This window comes from Ranitomeya variabilis, chromosome 2 (assembly GCF_051348905.1).
Source record: "Ranitomeya variabilis isolate aRanVar5 chromosome 2, aRanVar5.hap1, whole genome shotgun sequence".
In the NCBI taxonomy this organism is placed as follows: Eukaryota; Metazoa; Chordata; class Amphibia; order Anura; family Dendrobatidae; genus Ranitomeya; species Ranitomeya variabilis.
Window position 1 is genome coordinate 818,680,594 of NC_135233.1, and position 19,215 is coordinate 818,699,808.

General features: G+C 40.9%; 1 protein-coding gene across 2 annotated transcripts in view; it reads left to right on the plus strand.

The window, feature by feature from the left end:
• DST (dystonin) overlaps positions 1-19,215 on the plus strand; it is a 745,723-nt gene that overhangs the window by 464,417 nt on the left and 262,091 nt on the right. The window contains exons 23-24 of one of the 2 annotated variants that reach the window (XM_077290008.1): positions 100-3,045; positions 10,593-12,656. In XM_077290008.1, the coding sequence (XP_077146123.1) occupies positions 100-3,045; positions 10,593-12,515 (4,869 nt within the window). In that variant the 3' untranslated portion in view covers positions 12,516-12,656. Of the gene's footprint in view, positions 1-99; positions 3,046-10,592; positions 12,657-13,643; positions 13,785-19,215 lie in introns of those variants that run through there. The other variant, XM_077290007.1, reaches the window with a different exon arrangement.

The window sequence follows — 19,215 nt, forward strand, 5'->3', positions numbered from 1 at the left end:
TTTATATATTATTATTAGATTGTTTCACAATGAAGAAGACTGCATTTCACATTTTATAGCAAAAAATGCTGAAAATGTTTCTCTTTATTTTTATCATAGACTCTGATGTATTCAGAGCGTTCTTCGTCATCTGCTTACCCAGAACTAGCAGAACAGCAAAAAGCCAGTGCAGAGGAAAACAAGAGGCTCTTGAAAAGAATTCAGGAGCTTGAGTTAACATTAGAAGATGTGAAAAATCAAAAATATCTACTGGAGCAGGAATTGCCCAAAATTAAGGCTTCTGCTGAAATGGAGATTAAAAAACACCAAAAGACAGTGGAAGAATTAACAATGCAAAAAACAAAGGCGGAATATGAGGTACAGCAGTTTCGTTTAGAGCTGGAAACTACAGTCAAACTGAAAACAGCAGCTGAACAGCAGCTAGAACATGTACGCCAGATTACACGGCAAGCAGAATCCAAACGTGATGCTGTCGAGGACAAGCTTAGAGCATTTAGAACCCAAATAGAAGAAAGCACTACAGCAAGAAGAAAGCTGGAGGATCACTTGAAGAGAAAGGAAATCGATCTTCATGATCTGGAAAATAAAAAAATCAGTCTAATGGGTGAGCTCAAACGGAAAGCTGAGATAGAGGAAGAACACTTGAGACAGATAAAACACCTTGAAAGTGACCTGGCATACCAGAAAAAGATGGTAGAAGAGAAAATGGATTATGAAACAAAAAGACAATATTCAGACTCATTATACAGTTATACATCTTCTAAGGATATGGTGATCCCAGCACGAACCATGCAAGAGGTTCATTATGTGATTGAATCAGACATGAGAGGTGCTCAGATGGAACAGTATGTTAAAAAAGCAGAAACCCTTAGGCAGCAGCTTGATGAACTTACACTAGTTCACAAAAAAGCCGAGAATGAATTGAAACAGTATAAAGCAGAATTAAATACATTACAAATACAGAAGGCATCTGCAGATGAGAAGAACCGCCTGCTAAGAAATCAGTTGGATGATGCACATAGTATGCTGCAACAACTTAAAATAGAAGTAGAACAGAAAAACCAATTAGAACAGAACTATGTGTTGCAAATTAGAGATGTGGAACGCAAGCTCTATCATAGCCAGGATAAGGCTGAAGAAGTGATGCAAGAGGCTAGTGATCTCAAAAAGATTCGAATGAGTTTTGAGGATGAATTAAAGATATTGCAACAAGATAAAGTCTCTTTGGAGCATAAATTAAAGATGCAAAAAGCTGACTATGATGATGTGAGAGAGAAGCTAAAAGCTTGCCAAGAAGAACTGAGACAGAAAGAAATGACTGAAAGGAATAACCTTCAAAAATTATCTTTCCTGGAAGAAGATTTAAACAGAAAGAAACAAGATGTGGATGAATTCCGAAAACGAATTGAGGATCTTACCCGTATAAACGCAAAAGCTGAGAGCAGCATGAAAATTTTAAATACACAAGTGAATAATTTGCAGCAAGAAAAGATTGTGTTTGAACAGAGATCACAATCTAGAAGTGGAGAAGTTGACAGTTTACGTGAACAACTAAAGAAAATGCAAGATGAGCTTCACCAAGCTACTAGGGCACAGAAGGAGGATCATCAAAAAAATATCAAGTTGCAGGATGAGTTAACAAAAAGCAATCAGTGGTCAAATACATTAAAAATAAAGTTTGATGATCTTACCAAGTCACACAGTGAGACAGAGATGATGTTGAGGAAGGTTAAATCTGAGTTTGAGAAAACAACCATGGAAAGAAATAATTTGCAGAAAAATTTTGATACAGTAAAAACACAACTAGAAGGCACTAAGGAACAAATTAGGGTTACAAGTGAACAATTGCAAAAACAGTCTAAGGGAGAGTATGAAACTCAAAATATGGTGAAAAGGATGGAAGAAGAATTAACAAAATCGAGAAACTCTTTAAATGAAATCAGACAAAAATGTGATAAGCAAAGCTTAACAATACTGAATTCTGAAAAGGAGATACGAAATCTGAAAGCTGAATTAAACAGTTTAACTATTGAAAAGCGCCTAGTGGATCAAAAGCTACAACAGCACCAGACACAACTTCAGGACATGAATACAAAGGTCAAGAAAGCGCAGGATGATCTTCACAAGAAGACTGTGGATGAGCAACTAGCACAGAAAAAGCTTATGTTGTACCAAGAGGAATCTGCAAAATACAAAAGCTCAGCAGACGACTTCAGGAAAAAACTGGAGAAGTCAATGGAATCTAGTTTAAGCTCCGAAAATAATTATTCAAACATAAGGCTTGAAGTTATTAGTATGAAACAAGAGAGGTCAATGCTGGAAGAGAAGATTAAGTTGATGAAAATAGAACTTTCAGATCTTCAAGAGAGGTTACAGAGATGTCAAGAGCAGTTGAATTTGGAGAAAAAATCTGGGCTGGAAAGTGGTCAAAAATGTCGAAAAATGGAAGAAGAATTAGAGGTTCAAAAACGTGCTGTTGAAAGTCTTAAACAGAAAGTTGACCTGCAAAGGCAAGACCACATAAACCAATTAAGATATCTACAAAGTGAGATTCAGCAAAATAATAGTATAAGGAGCCCTCTTCAGAAAAATGAATTTGAAGTAAAAGGAAACAGTTATGTTATCTCCTCAGCAGGTTCTCAACAAGATTTTGATGGACTTAATCAGCGAACCAAATCTCCAATATTAAGGCGAAAGCTAGATGGTCATCTTGATGTCAGTGTTCCAGTTTTTAACTCTACTGTCATTGACGAAAAGAAACACATAGATGGTTATGATGACAGTGTGCAGAAGGAACTCCAGTTACAACTATCCAGGATAAAGCAGTCCCTCGATGTTGGAGACAAAAGCAAGCCGTTTAAAGAGTATGTTACACAGACCACCAGCACAGAGCTTCAAATATCTATTGATAACATGAATGCTTACAAGCAGCTGTCAGACTTAGAGACTATAAAGGATAAAAGTTTACAGAATGCCTTTCAAACTTTGAGAATTGAAGAGGAGAAAATTGGAAAAGAGCTAGGAAAATTTGATCAACCTATGGAGGTATTTTTTGTATATCCTCCTCGCTATTCTGCTATGCAAGTCACTTGCCATGCTTTGCCAGTTTACACGCGTTCATAAAGCTTCTTTATCTTGGTGATTTTTTTTTTCCTTCGCTTGCATAGGCAGGATAGGACTGAGAGTAAAAAGCAGCTCTGGCACACAAACCCCACCACCCCACATAAAATATTACACCTCCCCAAGAAAAATGGCATGCACTACATGCAACATGCTTTTGCTTATTCACCCTTTTAACTCCTTCTTTACATCTGTAAATCACACCATCAACACATATATGTAATTGGAACGTTGAAACACCCAATCACATAAGCGGAAGGTATACCTTTCACTTTTTCAGTGATGAACTTTATATAAGTGCCAATGTAACTACACTACACTAATATGACTACACTAGGGAGTACAATACTAATCAGATAAGATCACAGGCAGAACAATAAAGTAATATTTGTGAGCTCTCCTGATCTCTTTTTGTAAATTACAATTTGAGAGTCATTTTTTAGAATTTGGCATTGTGTAGTTCCTTTTTTATTCCACCTGAAAACGTGTGAATAAACTGGCTATTATCATTCTCATTGTGATAGTGTTGTGTCCCTGCACAATGCTGCAGTGTTCAGGTATCACTGACCGTATTAAACTGAATGGTAACACCCATTTGTCAGTTATTGTAGGGCTATAAAGACTTCAAGGGACAGCTGCTGGCTACATATTTCATTGATTTCAATGTATGCCTGTAACACCATAATTAAATTAAGTCAGTGTCTCACAAAAAGTGTCCATGTAGACCAGACCTGATTCATACATTTCCAGGAGGAATAAAAAATCTATGTAAAAAAACAAGGATTCATCAAGACTAGCATTGTTCAGCTTTATAATATTATTGACTTGGATGTTCAGAGCTGGCTGAACACTGCTATGAATAAAGTGTGAGTTTGGCCCATCCACACCATAGACATGTAAAGGGAACCTGTCATGTGCGAAAACATTACTAACCTGTAGGTATAGGGTTAAGGTACCTTCACACTGAACAATATCGCTAGCGATCCGTGACGTTGCAGCGTCCTGGCTAGCGATATCGTTCAGTTTGACAGGCAGCAGCGATCAGGATCCTGCTGTGCCATCGTTGGTTGGAGCAGAAAGTCCAGAACTTTATTTCGTCGCTGGATCTCCCGCAGACATCGCTGAATCGGCGTGTGTGACGCTGATTCAGCGATGTCTTCACTGGTAACCAGGGTAAACATCGGGTTACTAAGCGCAGGGCCGCGCTTAGTAACCCGATATTTACCCTGGTTACCAGCGTAAACGTAAAAAAAAAAAAAACACTACATACTTACATTCCGGTGTCTGTCCCCCGGTGCTGTGCTTTCCTGCACTGGCTGTGAGCGCCGGCTGGCCGTAAAGCACAGCGGTGACGTCACCGCTCTGCTTTACGGCTGGCCGGCGCTGACAGTGCAGGGAAGCAGAACGCTGGGGGACAGACACCGGAATGTAAGTATGTAGTGTTTGGTTTTTTTACGTTTACGCTGGTAACCAGGGTAAACATCGGGTTACTAAGCGCGGCCCTGCACTTAGTAACCCGATGTTTACCCTGGTTACCCGGGGACTTCGGCATCGTTGGTCACTGGAGAGCTGTCTGTGTGACAGCTCTCCAGCAACCACACAGCGACGCTGCAGCGATCGGCATCGTTGTCTAGATCGCTGCAGCGTCGCTAAGTGTGACGGTACCTTTAGTCTGAAGGTTAATAGCATTATGAAGGTGCCTGGCCGCTGTACTGAAAATGCAGCACCCAGGAGAAAATGAACTTTATTTGTCCGGAGCAATTACGGTCACCACTCACAGCACTTGAGTTGCGGCTGTAAGCCTACTCCAGCACTGCCGGACAGCCGACTCTACAGGGCGTCAGTACAGAACTAGCTGTCAGACAGTGCCAGGGTGTGCTTACAGCGTGCTGGGACTGGTGACTGTAATTACTCGTGACTGAAATCCAGTGGCTCCTGGGAGAAATAAATTATATTTTCTCCAGGGTGCCACACTTTCAGTACTGCAGCAGGACACGTTCATAACACTGTTAACCTGCAGATTAAGGGCCCCTTCACACTGGTCGATTCTGCTACGATTACGACGCATTTGCGTCATATTCGACATCGCAGTACGAGCTCGTAGCCAGCGGTCACACTCTACGATGTTAACGCTTTTTCTGACGTAGTTGCGATGTGAACGTCACGCGTCGCAATCGTACGCTACCCTTCACACCGCCATAGTCCTACGACTCCGAGCGTGACGTATTACCAGCATGGGCGTGCTAAAACGTCACGCCCAATCAGGAGACAGGTATGCGGAAGCCCAACCCACGTAGTCGCATTACGAGCTCGTATGACCGCCGTCACATACTACGATTTCGACCGCCACAGCGAGACATTTACGACGAAAGAAAGTTCTGCTCTTTCTTTCACATCGTACGATGCTGGGCTGCGTCGCAGATCGTAACGCCATGTCACACTTTGCAACCTCGGAACGAGGACGGATAAACGTCACAAATCGAACGCTCGTTCAGACTTTGATTGCACAGTGTGAAGGGGCCCTTACTGTATATCTGCAGGCTAATAGCATTATCAGACCTGACAGATTCTGCTTGATTACACATTCAGCACATCATGCCTTTCTCTCTTACATTCTGCTATCAGAGAAGAATCAGCTGACAAGTTTACTTTAAAGGTGGACAAATCTGTATTGCTTCAGACCGTTAGGAAAATTGACAGGTCTTTAAATCATACAACAATTGGTACCGCGCTTGGGAAAAAAAAGAGAAAGAGGCTACCCCTACCTGTAGGAACACAGCCAAACCATGAATATATGCAGCAATAGAAGATGACCCACTGAACTATATGATAAGTCAAATGAACAATTACCTGTATTACCTGCCTGTTTGCTAACTAAAAAGGTACAATGCCCACCAGTATACATGTACTTCCACAGGAATAGCCTAAAATGTCCGTTGTTGGTAGATTAATCACATATATGTACTGGAATAACTTTAAGAGACAATAGCTCTTACCATGTGGGAGTGTAGATGGTGGACGATGATTGTGGTGCCGGGCTCCCACCTCTGTTCGTGGTGGATGCCGGAAGTAGTGTGCGGTCTCTCACCGCTGCACGCTGCAGATGTATGGGTAGGATAGCCTGCGGGTGGTACCACTGTGGAAGTACATGTATACTGGTGGGCATTGTACCTTTTTGAGTTAGCAAACAGGCAGGTAATACAGGTAATTGTTCATTTGACTTATCATATAGTTCAGTGGGTCATCTTCTATTGCTGCATATATTCATGGTTTGGCTGTGTTCCTACAGGTAGGGGTAGCCTCTTTCTCTTTTTTTCCCAAGCGCGGTACCAATTGTTGTATGTACTAGTTCACTTACAGAAGGGGCGCATTTTCTGTGGATACCAGCAGCTGGGAGATTCCTTGGTCCATTTCCACTTGTTTAGTGGACATTAGTGGTGAGCGCCAGTGACATCTGTTTGTTTAGTTGTAGGTCTTTAAATCAACTGACTTCCAGATGACCTTTCTCTGATTGTTGACGTTCTGTTACCTATTTTTTGTTTTCTGACCCAGTATGCTATGATGACTTGTCCTGTCAACTGCAGAGTTTGCTGCAAAACATCATTGGTTCCACTTCTTTAAGGAGTTCTCTTGGAATAAAAATAAGTTCCACAATTGGATGTGTTAAAAAAACATTCCTGTGCCAGATAATCTTATAAATGTGCCTCTGCTGTGTACTGTGTAATGGCCGTGTCTCACCATACAGAGCTGCTCCAGATCATGGTCTGGTCATATCACAGCTCCTGGCTAAGGAACAAAGCAAAAGAGTGTATACAATCTTTACAGCATGGGATCACAGATGATGCTTTCTGTGAACTAAAACATTTCCCTGGCTGTTTAAAAACTTATTTGACCTCACAGAAAGAATCAGCTGTGATCCCCTGCTGTCCTGCCTATATACTCTCTTTTGCTTCCTCCCCTGCCCAGGAGATGTGGTATGATCAGACCAGGTTCCTGCATGGTCAGACACAGACATTACACAGTACACAGCAGGGGCACATTTTTAAGATTATCTCAGCACAGGAACATTTTATTAAATCATCCAATTGTTGAAATTATTTTTATTCCAAGATCTATTAAAATAAATGGAAGTTGAAGAAGAAATGCGGCACTCACCCTTTTGCATTGATTTTGTAGTCTTTATTACACCATTAAAGTTTTAAACGAATTCAGTCCATGGGAGCGGCAGGTATTCCGAGGGGTGCTGGGAGAGGAAAGTGGACTCCCCGCACCCCTCGGAATACCTGTACCTGTACCCAGGTTTGAGACCTCAGACCAGATCCTCCTAGATCATCTTACGTAAGACGGTTCTCTTAATTCCTAAAAGGAACCTGTCACGTTGTATATGTAGTCAGATCTGTGGACAGCATGATAAAGAAAAAGAGAAAATGAGCATGATGTTATATCGGTATGTTGGAAAAGATTGCAGATAACTTGTGTTTTATTCTATTAAATCGCAGGCGTTTGTATGCATTTGAGTTGAGTGCGTGGTCCTACTTAGTGATTGACGGATATCTTGGTATGTACAGTCATACAACAAAGACTGTCAATCACTGAGTACGACCGCCCACTGGACTCTCATGTTTACAAACACCTAGGATTTTAGTGAATAATATACAAGTAATACGGAAACTTTTCCCACAAAAATATACATCTATCTGATCAGCTTCCCCTGCTCTATATCATCCGACCTACAGATCAGACACCATATTCAACATAGCAGGTTTCCTTTAAGATTTCTCATCTTATGTCATATTCCCCAGACAGTAGACCAAATCTATAAGACCTCAGAACAGAAGCCTAAGGTACCGTCACATTTAGCGACGCTGCAGCGATCTAGACAACGATCCCGATCGCTGCAGCGTCGCTGTGTGGTCGCTGGAGAGCTGTCACACAGACAGCTCTCCAGCGACCAACTATGCGAAGTCCCCTGGTAACCAGGGTAAACATGAGGTTACTAAGCGCAGGGCCGCGCTTAGTAACCCGATGTTTACCCTGGTTACCAGCGTAAGCGTAAAAAAAAACAAACACTACATACTTACATTCCGGTGTCTGTCCCCCGGCGCTGTGCTTTCCTGCACTGTGTAAGCGCCAGCCGTAAAGCAGAGCGGTGACGTCACCGCTGTGCTCTGCTTTCCGGCCGGCCGGCGCTTACACAGTGCAGAGAAGCACAGCGCCGGGGGACAGACACCGGAATGTAAGTATGTAGTGTTTGGTTTTTTTACGTTTACGCTGGTAACCAGGGTAAACATCGGGTTACTAAGCGCGGCCCTGCGCTTAGTAACCTGATGTTTACCCTGGTTACCAGTGAAGACATCGCTGAATCAGCGTCACACACGCCGATTCAGCGATGTCTACGGGAGATCCAGCGACGAAATAAAGTTCTGGCCTTTCTGCTCCGACCAACGATGGCACAGCAGGATCCTGATCGCTGCTGCCTGTCAAACTCAACGATATCGCTAGCCAGGACGCTGCAACGTCACGGATCGCTAGCGATATCGTTCAGTGTGAAGGTACCTTAATTCTTCAAATCCCAGACTAGATGCTTAATTTAATTAGACTTCAGACCAGACAGACCAGACAAAAATAAAAGAAAATTTGATCCCAGACCAGGCAAAACAAAAAGTTGTCTCCTTTGTATGCCTTTGTTTACATACAATATCAGGATCCTGATTGCTAAACCAGGACATGCAATCTGGATTTAGTAGGGCAGAAGGAACATAGCTAGACTCTTAAGTAATCAGGGTCACAAGCACTGCAACGTTTGTTTTGTCCCCACCTCCCATCAATAACATTTATAATAAACTAGATGGATATTGGTTGAAGCTGCCAATTTCAGCAGGGCTGGATGACTAATTTGTATGGAGCTGTATCAAAAGTGTGTGTCAGTGTCTTTCTCTATTGAAAACACATGCATGCTTCTCTGAGCATGCATATTTATGGGGGTGGGTAGGGGGGTTAAAAGTAATATCTGATGGCTCAGCTCTTAGAGCATCATATCTCTAAACAATGCTGTTACCAGTATTGTTAAATCCAATGGTTCACATCTGCCTTTTTTTACACTTTATTTTTTTTTTTTACTGTATCCTGATCAGAGGACCTTGATGTCCTCCAAACCATGACTTGTTTCTGCACACAAACTCCCCACACTGCTGCTACTGCCAATGCTCATTTCAGTGTCCTCTACTCAATAGTAGCGAGCACCTCTGTGCCCAACACAATACTAGTTCTCACTTTGTTGTTCCACATTAAGACAAAGTACTTTCAAAATGTAGTAATTCTTCTGTTTTACCCATTGTAAAATAATAATGCCTTTGTACTCCACAGTAAAGGTGGACACCTTTCTTCCCCCTTACAGTTATAATTCCCTCACCATTCCCCCCCCCCCTTCAAGATGAACCTTGGGCTGTTTATGCCTCTATAGAGTAAAAATTCCCATTCGTGACCCCACATAATAATAATTCCCTCTTTAATCCAAACCATAATAGTTATTTCTTTTGGGCCATTGCATAGTAATGATACCTATTTTGTGCCCTCAACAAGTACTTGTCTCCCTTTGTGTCTACACAGTAATAATCCCATTTGTGCCGCCACAAGATGTAATATTACCCTCCAAATAATACATTTTTTCCATACAGTAATAATTTCCCTTTGTGCGGACACAAAGTATGAGTGCCCCCTTTGTACCTTTCAAAGTAATTGTACCCCCTGCAAAGACAAATTGTGGAGTCCTCAGTTCCCTTTTGCTATTTGCCAAGAAATGTGCCAAGAAACTATATTCCTTTAAGAAGTTAGCCACTACTTTTTCTGGATGGCTCCGTAAAACCTTTGTTAGTCCAGTTTGGTACTAGAATAGAACATCAGTAATAAAGTAATGGCCAACCTCTTTAATTCTCTTTCTTCTACCAGAGTACAAGCTACAGGAAACTGTAGTCTAAGCACACTTGGGAGGAGAAGTGTGTGCTGTGTGGGTCAACAGAGAGTAATAATGTTTCTCAGCACATTTCTTTGCAGAGATAGCCACATTTCTAATGGGCGGTAGCCAGAGGTTCTAGGCAATATATGTTTGTAATCTAGCAACCCACTGTAGGATCAGGCCATTCTGACATCTGCCAAGTAGTCAGTCTGGGCCTAGCAGTTAGTTTTTGTCTTATTATTGCAAATGCCCTCATTTTGTATGATATTTCTTATTGTTTAAGTCAGATACATATCCTGCTAGCATAGGGCTTATGTAAAAGATTATGTAAATATATTTAAATGCATGGCTTTGCTGGCTTGTGTGGGTTTTTCTACATATTGGTGTTTAGCACTAATGATTAAAAAACCTTTATTTGTTTTTCCTATGTTGACTTAGATATTTTGTTAGTTTGGAAGTTATATATAGGCTTAATCCCTAACAATACATCCTTTATTTTAAATATTCCTATTTACAGATAGTGAAGAGCAAGCAGTATGATTTGACTGTTGAAGTTACAACTGTAAAACAGGAAAAAGAATTCCTGCTTAACAATGAAGATCAGGTTTTTGAAGAACGTAATGTTTTGGAAGGATTTAGGAGAGCAGATTTACCGAAGATGGGTTATATGTCCTCCAGTTACAAAAACTATGCAGGCTCTGATACTTCTTTGAGTGACAGTTCTTCCATTGATGATAGGTTCCTCTTCCAAGGTCTCAGAAAAAATGTCTCTGCTAAACAAATGGTAGAAGCTAAAATTCTCGATGCAAAAACAATGGAGCAGCTTGAGTTAGGTCAAACAACTGTTCAAGAAGTTCAGAAAGAACTTGACACATACCTGTCAAAAGCTACTGCAATAGCAGGTTTATACCTTGAATCGAGCAGAGAAAGAGTGTCTTTTTGTTTAGCTGCTAAAAAGGGAATTATTGATAAAGGGTTAGCTTTGGAGTATTTAGAAGCACAAGTAGTGACAGGTTTTATCATTGATCCTTCTCCTTCTACAGGCAAAAAATATTCTGTTGAGGAAGCCATCAGCTGTGGATTTGCTGACCACGAATTTAAAGAAAAACTCCTTGAAGCTGAAAAAGCTGTCATAGGATACATTCATTCTGGCAAAAGGCTCTCTGTTTTCCAGGCCATTGAGGCTAGACTACTGGAAAGACAGAAAGGGAAAAGGATTCTTGAAGCTCAGATTGCCACTGGTGGAGTCATTGACCCAGTTAAAAGCATACGAATACCATCTGAAGTGGCAGTTCTAAAGGGTTTGGTAAATCATACAACATTAAAATTTTTGCATGAACCAGCTAGCAATGTGAAAGGCTTTCACTGTCCCACCAATAAGCAGAGTATGTATTATTCAGATTTATTGCAATTGTGTGTTCTTGACTTAGATAGCAAAACATTCCTCTTGCCAATTGGTGAAAGAGAAATTACAGCTTTTTCAGCAGAAAGAGGTCACAAGATATGCATAGTAGACATCAGAACTGGTACAGAAATGACACGTTTTGAGGCATTTGAAAGAGGTCTCATTGACAAGAAAACATATAGTGACCTTTCACAAAGTGAGTGCCAGTGGGAGAGCTCGACAGTTTTTGACTCTGAAGGCAAATCACAGGTACACTTAACTGATCGCAAGACAGGAAGACAGTTTATTTTAGAAGAATCTGTTTTGCAAGGTAAAATTGACAGATCCCTAGTTGTTAAGTTTAAAGAAGGGATGTTTCCGGCCATTCAGCTAGCTGACATTTTAGTAACTAAAACAAGACCAAGTAAGGACCCGAACAGTCCCATAGCAGGCTATTGGATTTATGAAACCAATGAAAGGGTCTCTGTCTTTAAAGCTTTGAGAAGAAACATGGCAGACAGAATAACAGTGCTTAGATGTCTTGAGGCTCAGGTTAGTACAGGAGGGATCCTTGATCCATCAAATGGGAAAAAATATAATGTGTCAGAAGCTTTACTTAAAGGCTTGGTTGATGATGTTTGCGCAAAGCAAATTCAACATTGTGAGGCGACATACACTGGAGTTACCCACCCCACAACACAAGCCATCTTGTCTGCTGGTGAAGCTATGAACTTGAACATGTTAAGCAAAGAAATTGGTTCCAGATGCCTAGAGTATCAGTACTTAACTGGAGGATTGATAGACCCTAGAACACATTCACGACATTCATTGGAGAATGCAATCAAAAAAGGAATCGTCGATGCTGTCACAGCAACAAAACTAAAGGATGAGCAGTCATATGTCAAAAATCTTACATGCCCTAAAACCAGGAGGAAGTTATCCTACAAGGAAGCTCTAGAGAAAGCAGTATATGATTGTCATACTGGACTACGTTTGATGGAAGCTCCTCTTCCTGTGAATGTTGGAATTCCTAGCCTTTATTTTTCTTCCCAATAAAGTCAACTACAGCGTCAAATGAATACACCACAATGAGCAGACCCCGGACAATCTAATGGATGTTCATCGTGAAGTAGTAGAAACCAGTTCATAATGATGGAGGATCTTTTTTTCTTTGCATTACATCTTTGTTTAGAATGTGGTATGTATGTTGCTGATTATCAGCAGTGGTAACACTAAGTTTGTTGTGTTTCTTGATATCCTTCCAATTTTGTTTCACCTAATCTTACATCTGCATTGTGTAATATAAATGCTTTTCTTCACCCGGAGAATGAGTTAGTTCTGTACCCTATCCTTGTCCTTTTACCGTTATAGGGGTCTTGTTGATGCACCTTGGACTTGTTATACTGACCCCCTAGGTAGACTATGTGAGTGATTCTAAAGCACATTCATTAGCCTACCGTACATAAAAGTTGTGTGTTCTATATACACTAATGCACATTATTTGAAAAGCTAAATGTAAGGCTTTGATTTGTACTGTAAATCACATCGTGAATGAGTCGAAATGTCTGCTTACAGTGCTTAGAATTTGCACCTTTGAGAGTTCTTGGATTTTCTAAGGACAAGCAAAATGTTAATGAATTGAGAAACACAGTTAATGAAGTGTTCAGCATTTATGCCAAGTTACATCTTATGTTTTTGTTCACCGCTGATGGTCAAGCTAATGCAAAGGCAGTATATGTTTATATGCATGGTCTTTCATGGGGTGTATTCATGCTAATCCATGAAAGAGGTTGCTATGTTATTCATCAAAGTACATAAAATAGACTTTGCTTCACTAGGAATTACCTGGCTCCAAATCACAGAAATATAACTATTTTTGTATGTTCTTCCCATACTGTGTCTAATAGATATCATTTAATTCTGTACATAGCTAATATGAAAATAATGATGTGTAGTAACCATTTATGAATCTTATTAAGCACAGTGGGTAAATAGACCACAAGGATTATTAGTTCCAGTAAGTTCTCTTTTGTATTAATATGGTATTTCTTTTTTGGAATATTGTTATATATCAAGATGAAATCAAATGTATCCAACATAATTGTATTTTTTAATATTTTGCTGTAACATTTTGCTTTTTTCTATGTAATTTTTATGTGTTTTACGTCACTCATTTATTGCTAGAAATCGTTGGAAGAGGAAAAGAAAGAGCATGTAAAGAAAGCAGGTGATATACTGAATTGGGTGTCTAAGGTCACTAAAACGCTAAGTAAAGAAGGTGGAGATGGAGAGAGTGCAGGAATGACACCCACTTCTAGGCACCAGGTATTGGAAACATTATTTGGTAGTCAGCATTCCTTACCTCGCACACCAGACATTAAGTATAATCATGTGTTGTGTTTGCTAAGCAATAAAATTGTATATCGTACCCATACGCCATGTTTCACTGGTTATATACAACAAAGCATTTGTAAAATACCTACTTATTAAAAACAACAAATACGTTATTATTGCTGATCTCTACCAAATAAAAGGTTTGCTATGGTCTTCTTCAGATTAGCCTTCAATGGCCTCAAAGAATCTTGGGATCTGTGCCATCCTTCATTTTTCCAAATATACAAAATTAGTTGTTTTGCTATTACTATGTGGCAGCTTTTGGCATAGTATGAAAAGTATGTCTGAAAACCATCTTTTGGGTATTATTCTAAAAATGTGTCATATTTATTATCATGATTGACGTTGCAGTTTTATAACTTTTTTGTAGTTTTCCAATTATCTATAATGCAGAATTACAACAGAACTATAATATTATATTATGACATTCTTTAAAGCATTTGGAAAATGTGAGCTGCAAATCATCTACAAATCCTGATTCACTGGAAGTCTGGATCCTGTTCACATGTATCCATAAGATTAAAAAAGTAAATCAAAATGAAACACAGAAAATCTCCTAAATGGCAACACTTATAATACAGGTTTTACTTAATCTTCAGTGCCAAAGTTAATATGTATTAAAGGGATTACAAAGTGCATTATTAGGACATTTCATGTTCCCTAGTTGGATCCTCCAATTACCCACCACTTCTATAAGGCAAAGCAGGGAGTCAGCTCTGGCAAGACTTTTTTGTTATCTGAATGATTGAAATTAGTTTCCGATGGGACAACTTCTCCTCTGAAGTGAATAAACCACAGTGTACAATAAAAAACAAACTATGATAAAAAAAACCCTTTCCATTTTGATATCCTGATTAGTATTCTTTTGGTAAGTTTCTGTCTTTCTAGTAACAGAATTATACTTTTTCTCTTTCCTTTTTTCTCTCTTTCCTAATACATAACACTGTGCAGTACAACACATTTGCAATAACGATAGTTACAAGTAAACCTACAAAATATCCTGAGGAATTTTTATTTTATCTGAATGGTTTTCCTAATTTTTCTATTGTTATTGGTACCTGTGTGAACTGATCAGTTGATTCTCATTTCAGAGTAAGATGAATGAAATTTAATTCCAGTATGTTAGAAGAACTATCCATTTATGTAATTATTTAGTCAGTGCCGATTGTTTTTTTTTTATTTAGGACTTCATGCATCCAGATCTTCAAATGTAAGCTTATATGAGCAGATCACTTCATTAAACATCTTTGTCTTCAGGATTTACTCATAAAGCTCATCAGGATAGAATCACCTTTACATACTTACTATGAAATAGACATTTTGTAGATGGGAAACAGCATTGCGTTATAATATATCCCACTGGGAAAGAAACTCTGAGGTCAAGAGTCTTCATAATCATTCTGATTCTGAAAGCTACACAGATAAAGCATCACATCTATGTCATCGAATATATTATGGTGTCTTGTTAGTGATGCCTTGAAAGAAAGGTACAATCCACTTCGTATACTTCAGATGGTGGTCTTCTTTGTGCTATCCTCTAGACGTGTAAAAGCATTTCCTAATACTGGCATACTACTTAGCTGTGCATCAGTGTGGAGCGCGAGCGTGGCATCCATTGTGATCCCCTACTCTGCTCATGCTACTGATCAGGGCCTCAATTTCTCTGAGATTCTTCACCACTCAAGTAAATATCTTGTAATTCAAAACTCTTTGTAACATAATTCTACAGCTATCCGGAGACTTCCCAGCGAGACTTCACAAGATTGAGTTTGTGCTGAGCTCCAGAAATTTGGTGAAACCACATAAATAAATACTACCGCGATGTTACTCTGTAAATCACAAACAATCCAAGCCTGGCTCCAAAACCTAAGGGAATGCTCAACCTCCAAAACTTATTGTTGTTGTCTGGACCAAAAGAAACGTTCCCCAAGGCATTGTAGCCGTAAAAAATATGAGCTAAATAATAACTACTGGCTGTCACCTAGATCCAGCACAGATGATTGGCTGCAGTGGTCAGGTGATATGAGCAGCGCTTCATTTGAAAAATACCCAATGAGGTGCTGCTCAACTTATCTGACTATTGGAACTGAGCAGAGTGCCGCTGGTGGTGGAATGTCTCCCCTCCTTCCTGTATCAGCCTCCACTGGATACAGGCGCTTGCTGGTAAGTGAATATCATTTATTTTTTACAGCTCTAATACGCTGGGGAACTTTTTTCCTGACTGTAAAGCCCCTTTAAAGGGAATGTATCACCTCCCAAACGTAAAAGCGGAATGTGAGTTTTTTTTTTTTAAATGATATTCTTATTTTCAAATTTATTTTTTCTTCTCATATTCCAATTGTAGGGTTTTTCTATTTTTTTTTTTACATAATTATCTGGCGGCCATCTTTCCTAAATTGCTCTGCTTTTCCAACAGCAGTTCAGAGATATGCTTTAGGACAGCCACATGGTTATAGGAAACTAGTGTTTAGAGATGGCTCATTGACTTCTACAAGAGAAAATTTTAGGCATGCTCTATGATCTATGCAGAGGTCACGCTGCAAGGAAATGGAAAAGGGTTTACACTAGCTATTGACAGTTGTGATGTCCTGTGTTATTTGCCAGGAGTTTAATACTAGATTTGTAATTGCTATCTGTGATGAAAAGGAGAAAAAGATTATTTTAACGGGGACACTGCTTGTTGTCTCCCGACAGCTCTAAAAATGACTACTACGGACAGACTAGGCTTTAGCCACTCAGATTACCAGACACCATGGGTTTCCCTGGCCTTTACCCTTTAAAGGGAACCTGTCACCCCCAAAATCGAAGGTGAGCTAAGCCCACCAGCATCAGGGGCTTATCTACAGCATTCTGGAATGCTGTAGATAAGCCCCCGATGTATCCTAAAAGATGAGAAAAAGAGGTTAGATTATACTCACCCAGGGGCGGTCCCGCTGTGGTGGGCGTCGCGGTCTGGTCCGGAGCCTTCCATCTTCTTACGATGACGTCCTCTTCTTGTTTTCATGCTGCGGCTCCAGCGCAGGCGTACTTTATCTGCCCTGTTGAGGGCAGAGCAAAGTACTGCAGTGTGCAGGCGCCGGGAAAGGTCAGCGAGCCCCGGCTCCTGCGCAGTGCAGTACTTTGCTCTGCCCTCAACAGGGCAGATAAAGTACGCCTGCGCTGGAGCCGCAGCATGAAAACAAGAAGAGGACGTCATCGTAAGAAGATGGAAGGCTCCAGACCAGACCGCGACGCCCACCACAGCGGAACCGCCCCTGGGTGAGTATAATCTAACCTCTTTTTCTCATCTTTTAGGATACATCGGGGGCTTATCTACAGCATTCCAGAATGCTGTAGATAAGCCCCTGATGCTGGTGGGCTTAGCTCACCTTCGATTTTGGGGGTGACAGGTTCCCTTTAACCCCTGTATACAGATCTGAACTTGCATTAGAACCATTTGGTTAGCGCCATTGAGTATACTGTTGTCAGGTGGTGCATGCTGGCAGGGGTAGCAGTTAGAGTAGCTGGGTAAAAACCAGGAGGGCAGACAAGGTGCAATATTGGAAGGCAGAAGAATGGTCAATAAACAGGCTGAGATCAGTACATGGCATGGGCTAGACAAAAGATGTGAACCAGCGCTATTAAAATATATTAACATTTATCTAGCAGTTTCCAGCAGTAAGCTGGGAGTATTAGGGAGTACTTCTGTCCCATTGGCCAACGCAGTGAGCTGATTACTCCAGCTGGACAGCACAAACACCTGCACTACAGATCAGCAGTCTAAGTGGCTGGACAGAGTCCGCTGCCCACAGCTTCGAGTCTTAACGTCTCCTCCATCTCCAGTGCTGTCCGCAGAATGAATATGGCAGTGTCTGATGACAGAAGTAGACTTTGGAGGAGCTGGTCCTAGAGAAGAAGTGACAGTCAAAATAATGTGAGGCTGTGGTGAGAGACTAAACTCTTAACATTTCAGATTTTTTTAAAAATACAAATATAGGTAAAATAAAATTGGCAAACATTTTTATTGTGGCATAGAAACAAATTGTTTATGCAAATGTAAAAAGGCTACACACACAACAATAAAAAACATTGAGTGAAGGCCTGTGGCCTTTTTTATTCTTCATGGTCAGCCTTGTCCAAAATCACAAGCAGCTTACATTTTATGCATATCTGTTGTGAATTCCGCTCTTGGGCTCCCTCCGGTGGTTGTAAGTGGCACTTTTGTGAGTTCTGCTCTTGGGCTCCCTCCAGTGGTTTTAAGTGGTACGGCTGCTCCTTGGATTTAGTAGTCAGCAGCTGCTTCCACTGATTGTCTTTCTGGCTCGGCTATTTAGCCTGGTTCTATCCTTTAGCCAGTGCCACTTGTCAATGGTTCCTGGTTGGATTCACATCTCTGCTTGGATTTCCCTGATATTCTGACCCGTTCAGCAAAGATAAGTCCTTGCTTTGTTCTTTTGCGGTCCACTTGTTGTGGACTTAATCGTTCTGCACTTTCTATGCTTTTTCTAGTCCAGTTTGTCAGTATGATTTATTCAGTTAAGCTGGAAGCTCTGGGAAGAAGATTTACCCTCCACACCTTTAGTCAGGTGTGGAGATTTTTGTAAACTCTGTGGTGGATTTTTCTAGTTTTTAATACTGACCGCACAGTATTCTGTCCTGTTCTATCTATCTAGCTAGACTGGCCTCCTTTGCTATATTCTGGTTTCATTCTGCGTTCTGCGTATGTCATTTCCCTCTCCACTCACAGTCAATATTTGTGGGGGGCTGTTCTATCCTTTGGGGATTTTCTCTGAGGCAAGATAGCTTTCCTGTTTCTATCTTTAGGAGTAGTTAGTCCTCCGGCTGTGACGAGGTGTCTAGGGAGTGACAGGAACATCCCACGGCTACTTCTAGTGTTGTGTTAAGCTCAGGAACTGCGGTCAGTACAGATACCACCTCCTCCAGAGCACGTCCCATGTCGCTCCTAAACCACCAGTTCATAACACATATCCTGGCAAATTAGCAAAATTGAATATTAACCCCTTTCTGCCAGCTGACGGAATAGTACGTCAGCTGGCAGAACCCCCGCTTTGAGGTGGGCTCCGGCGGTGAGCCCACCTCAAAGCCGTGACATGTCAGCTGTTTTGTACAGCTGACATGTGCGTGCAATGAGCGCGAGTGGAATCGCGATCCGCCCGCGCCCATTAACTAATTAAATGCCGCTGACAGCGGCATTTAACTAGCGCTCCTGGCCGCGTGGCCGAAAGTTCTCGCACCACTGACCCCCTTACATGATCGGGGGTCATTGGTGCATTGCCATAACAACTAGAGGTCTCCTTGAGACCTCTATGGTTGTTGATGGCCGATTGCTTTGAGCGCCACCCTGTGGATGGCGTTCAAAGCA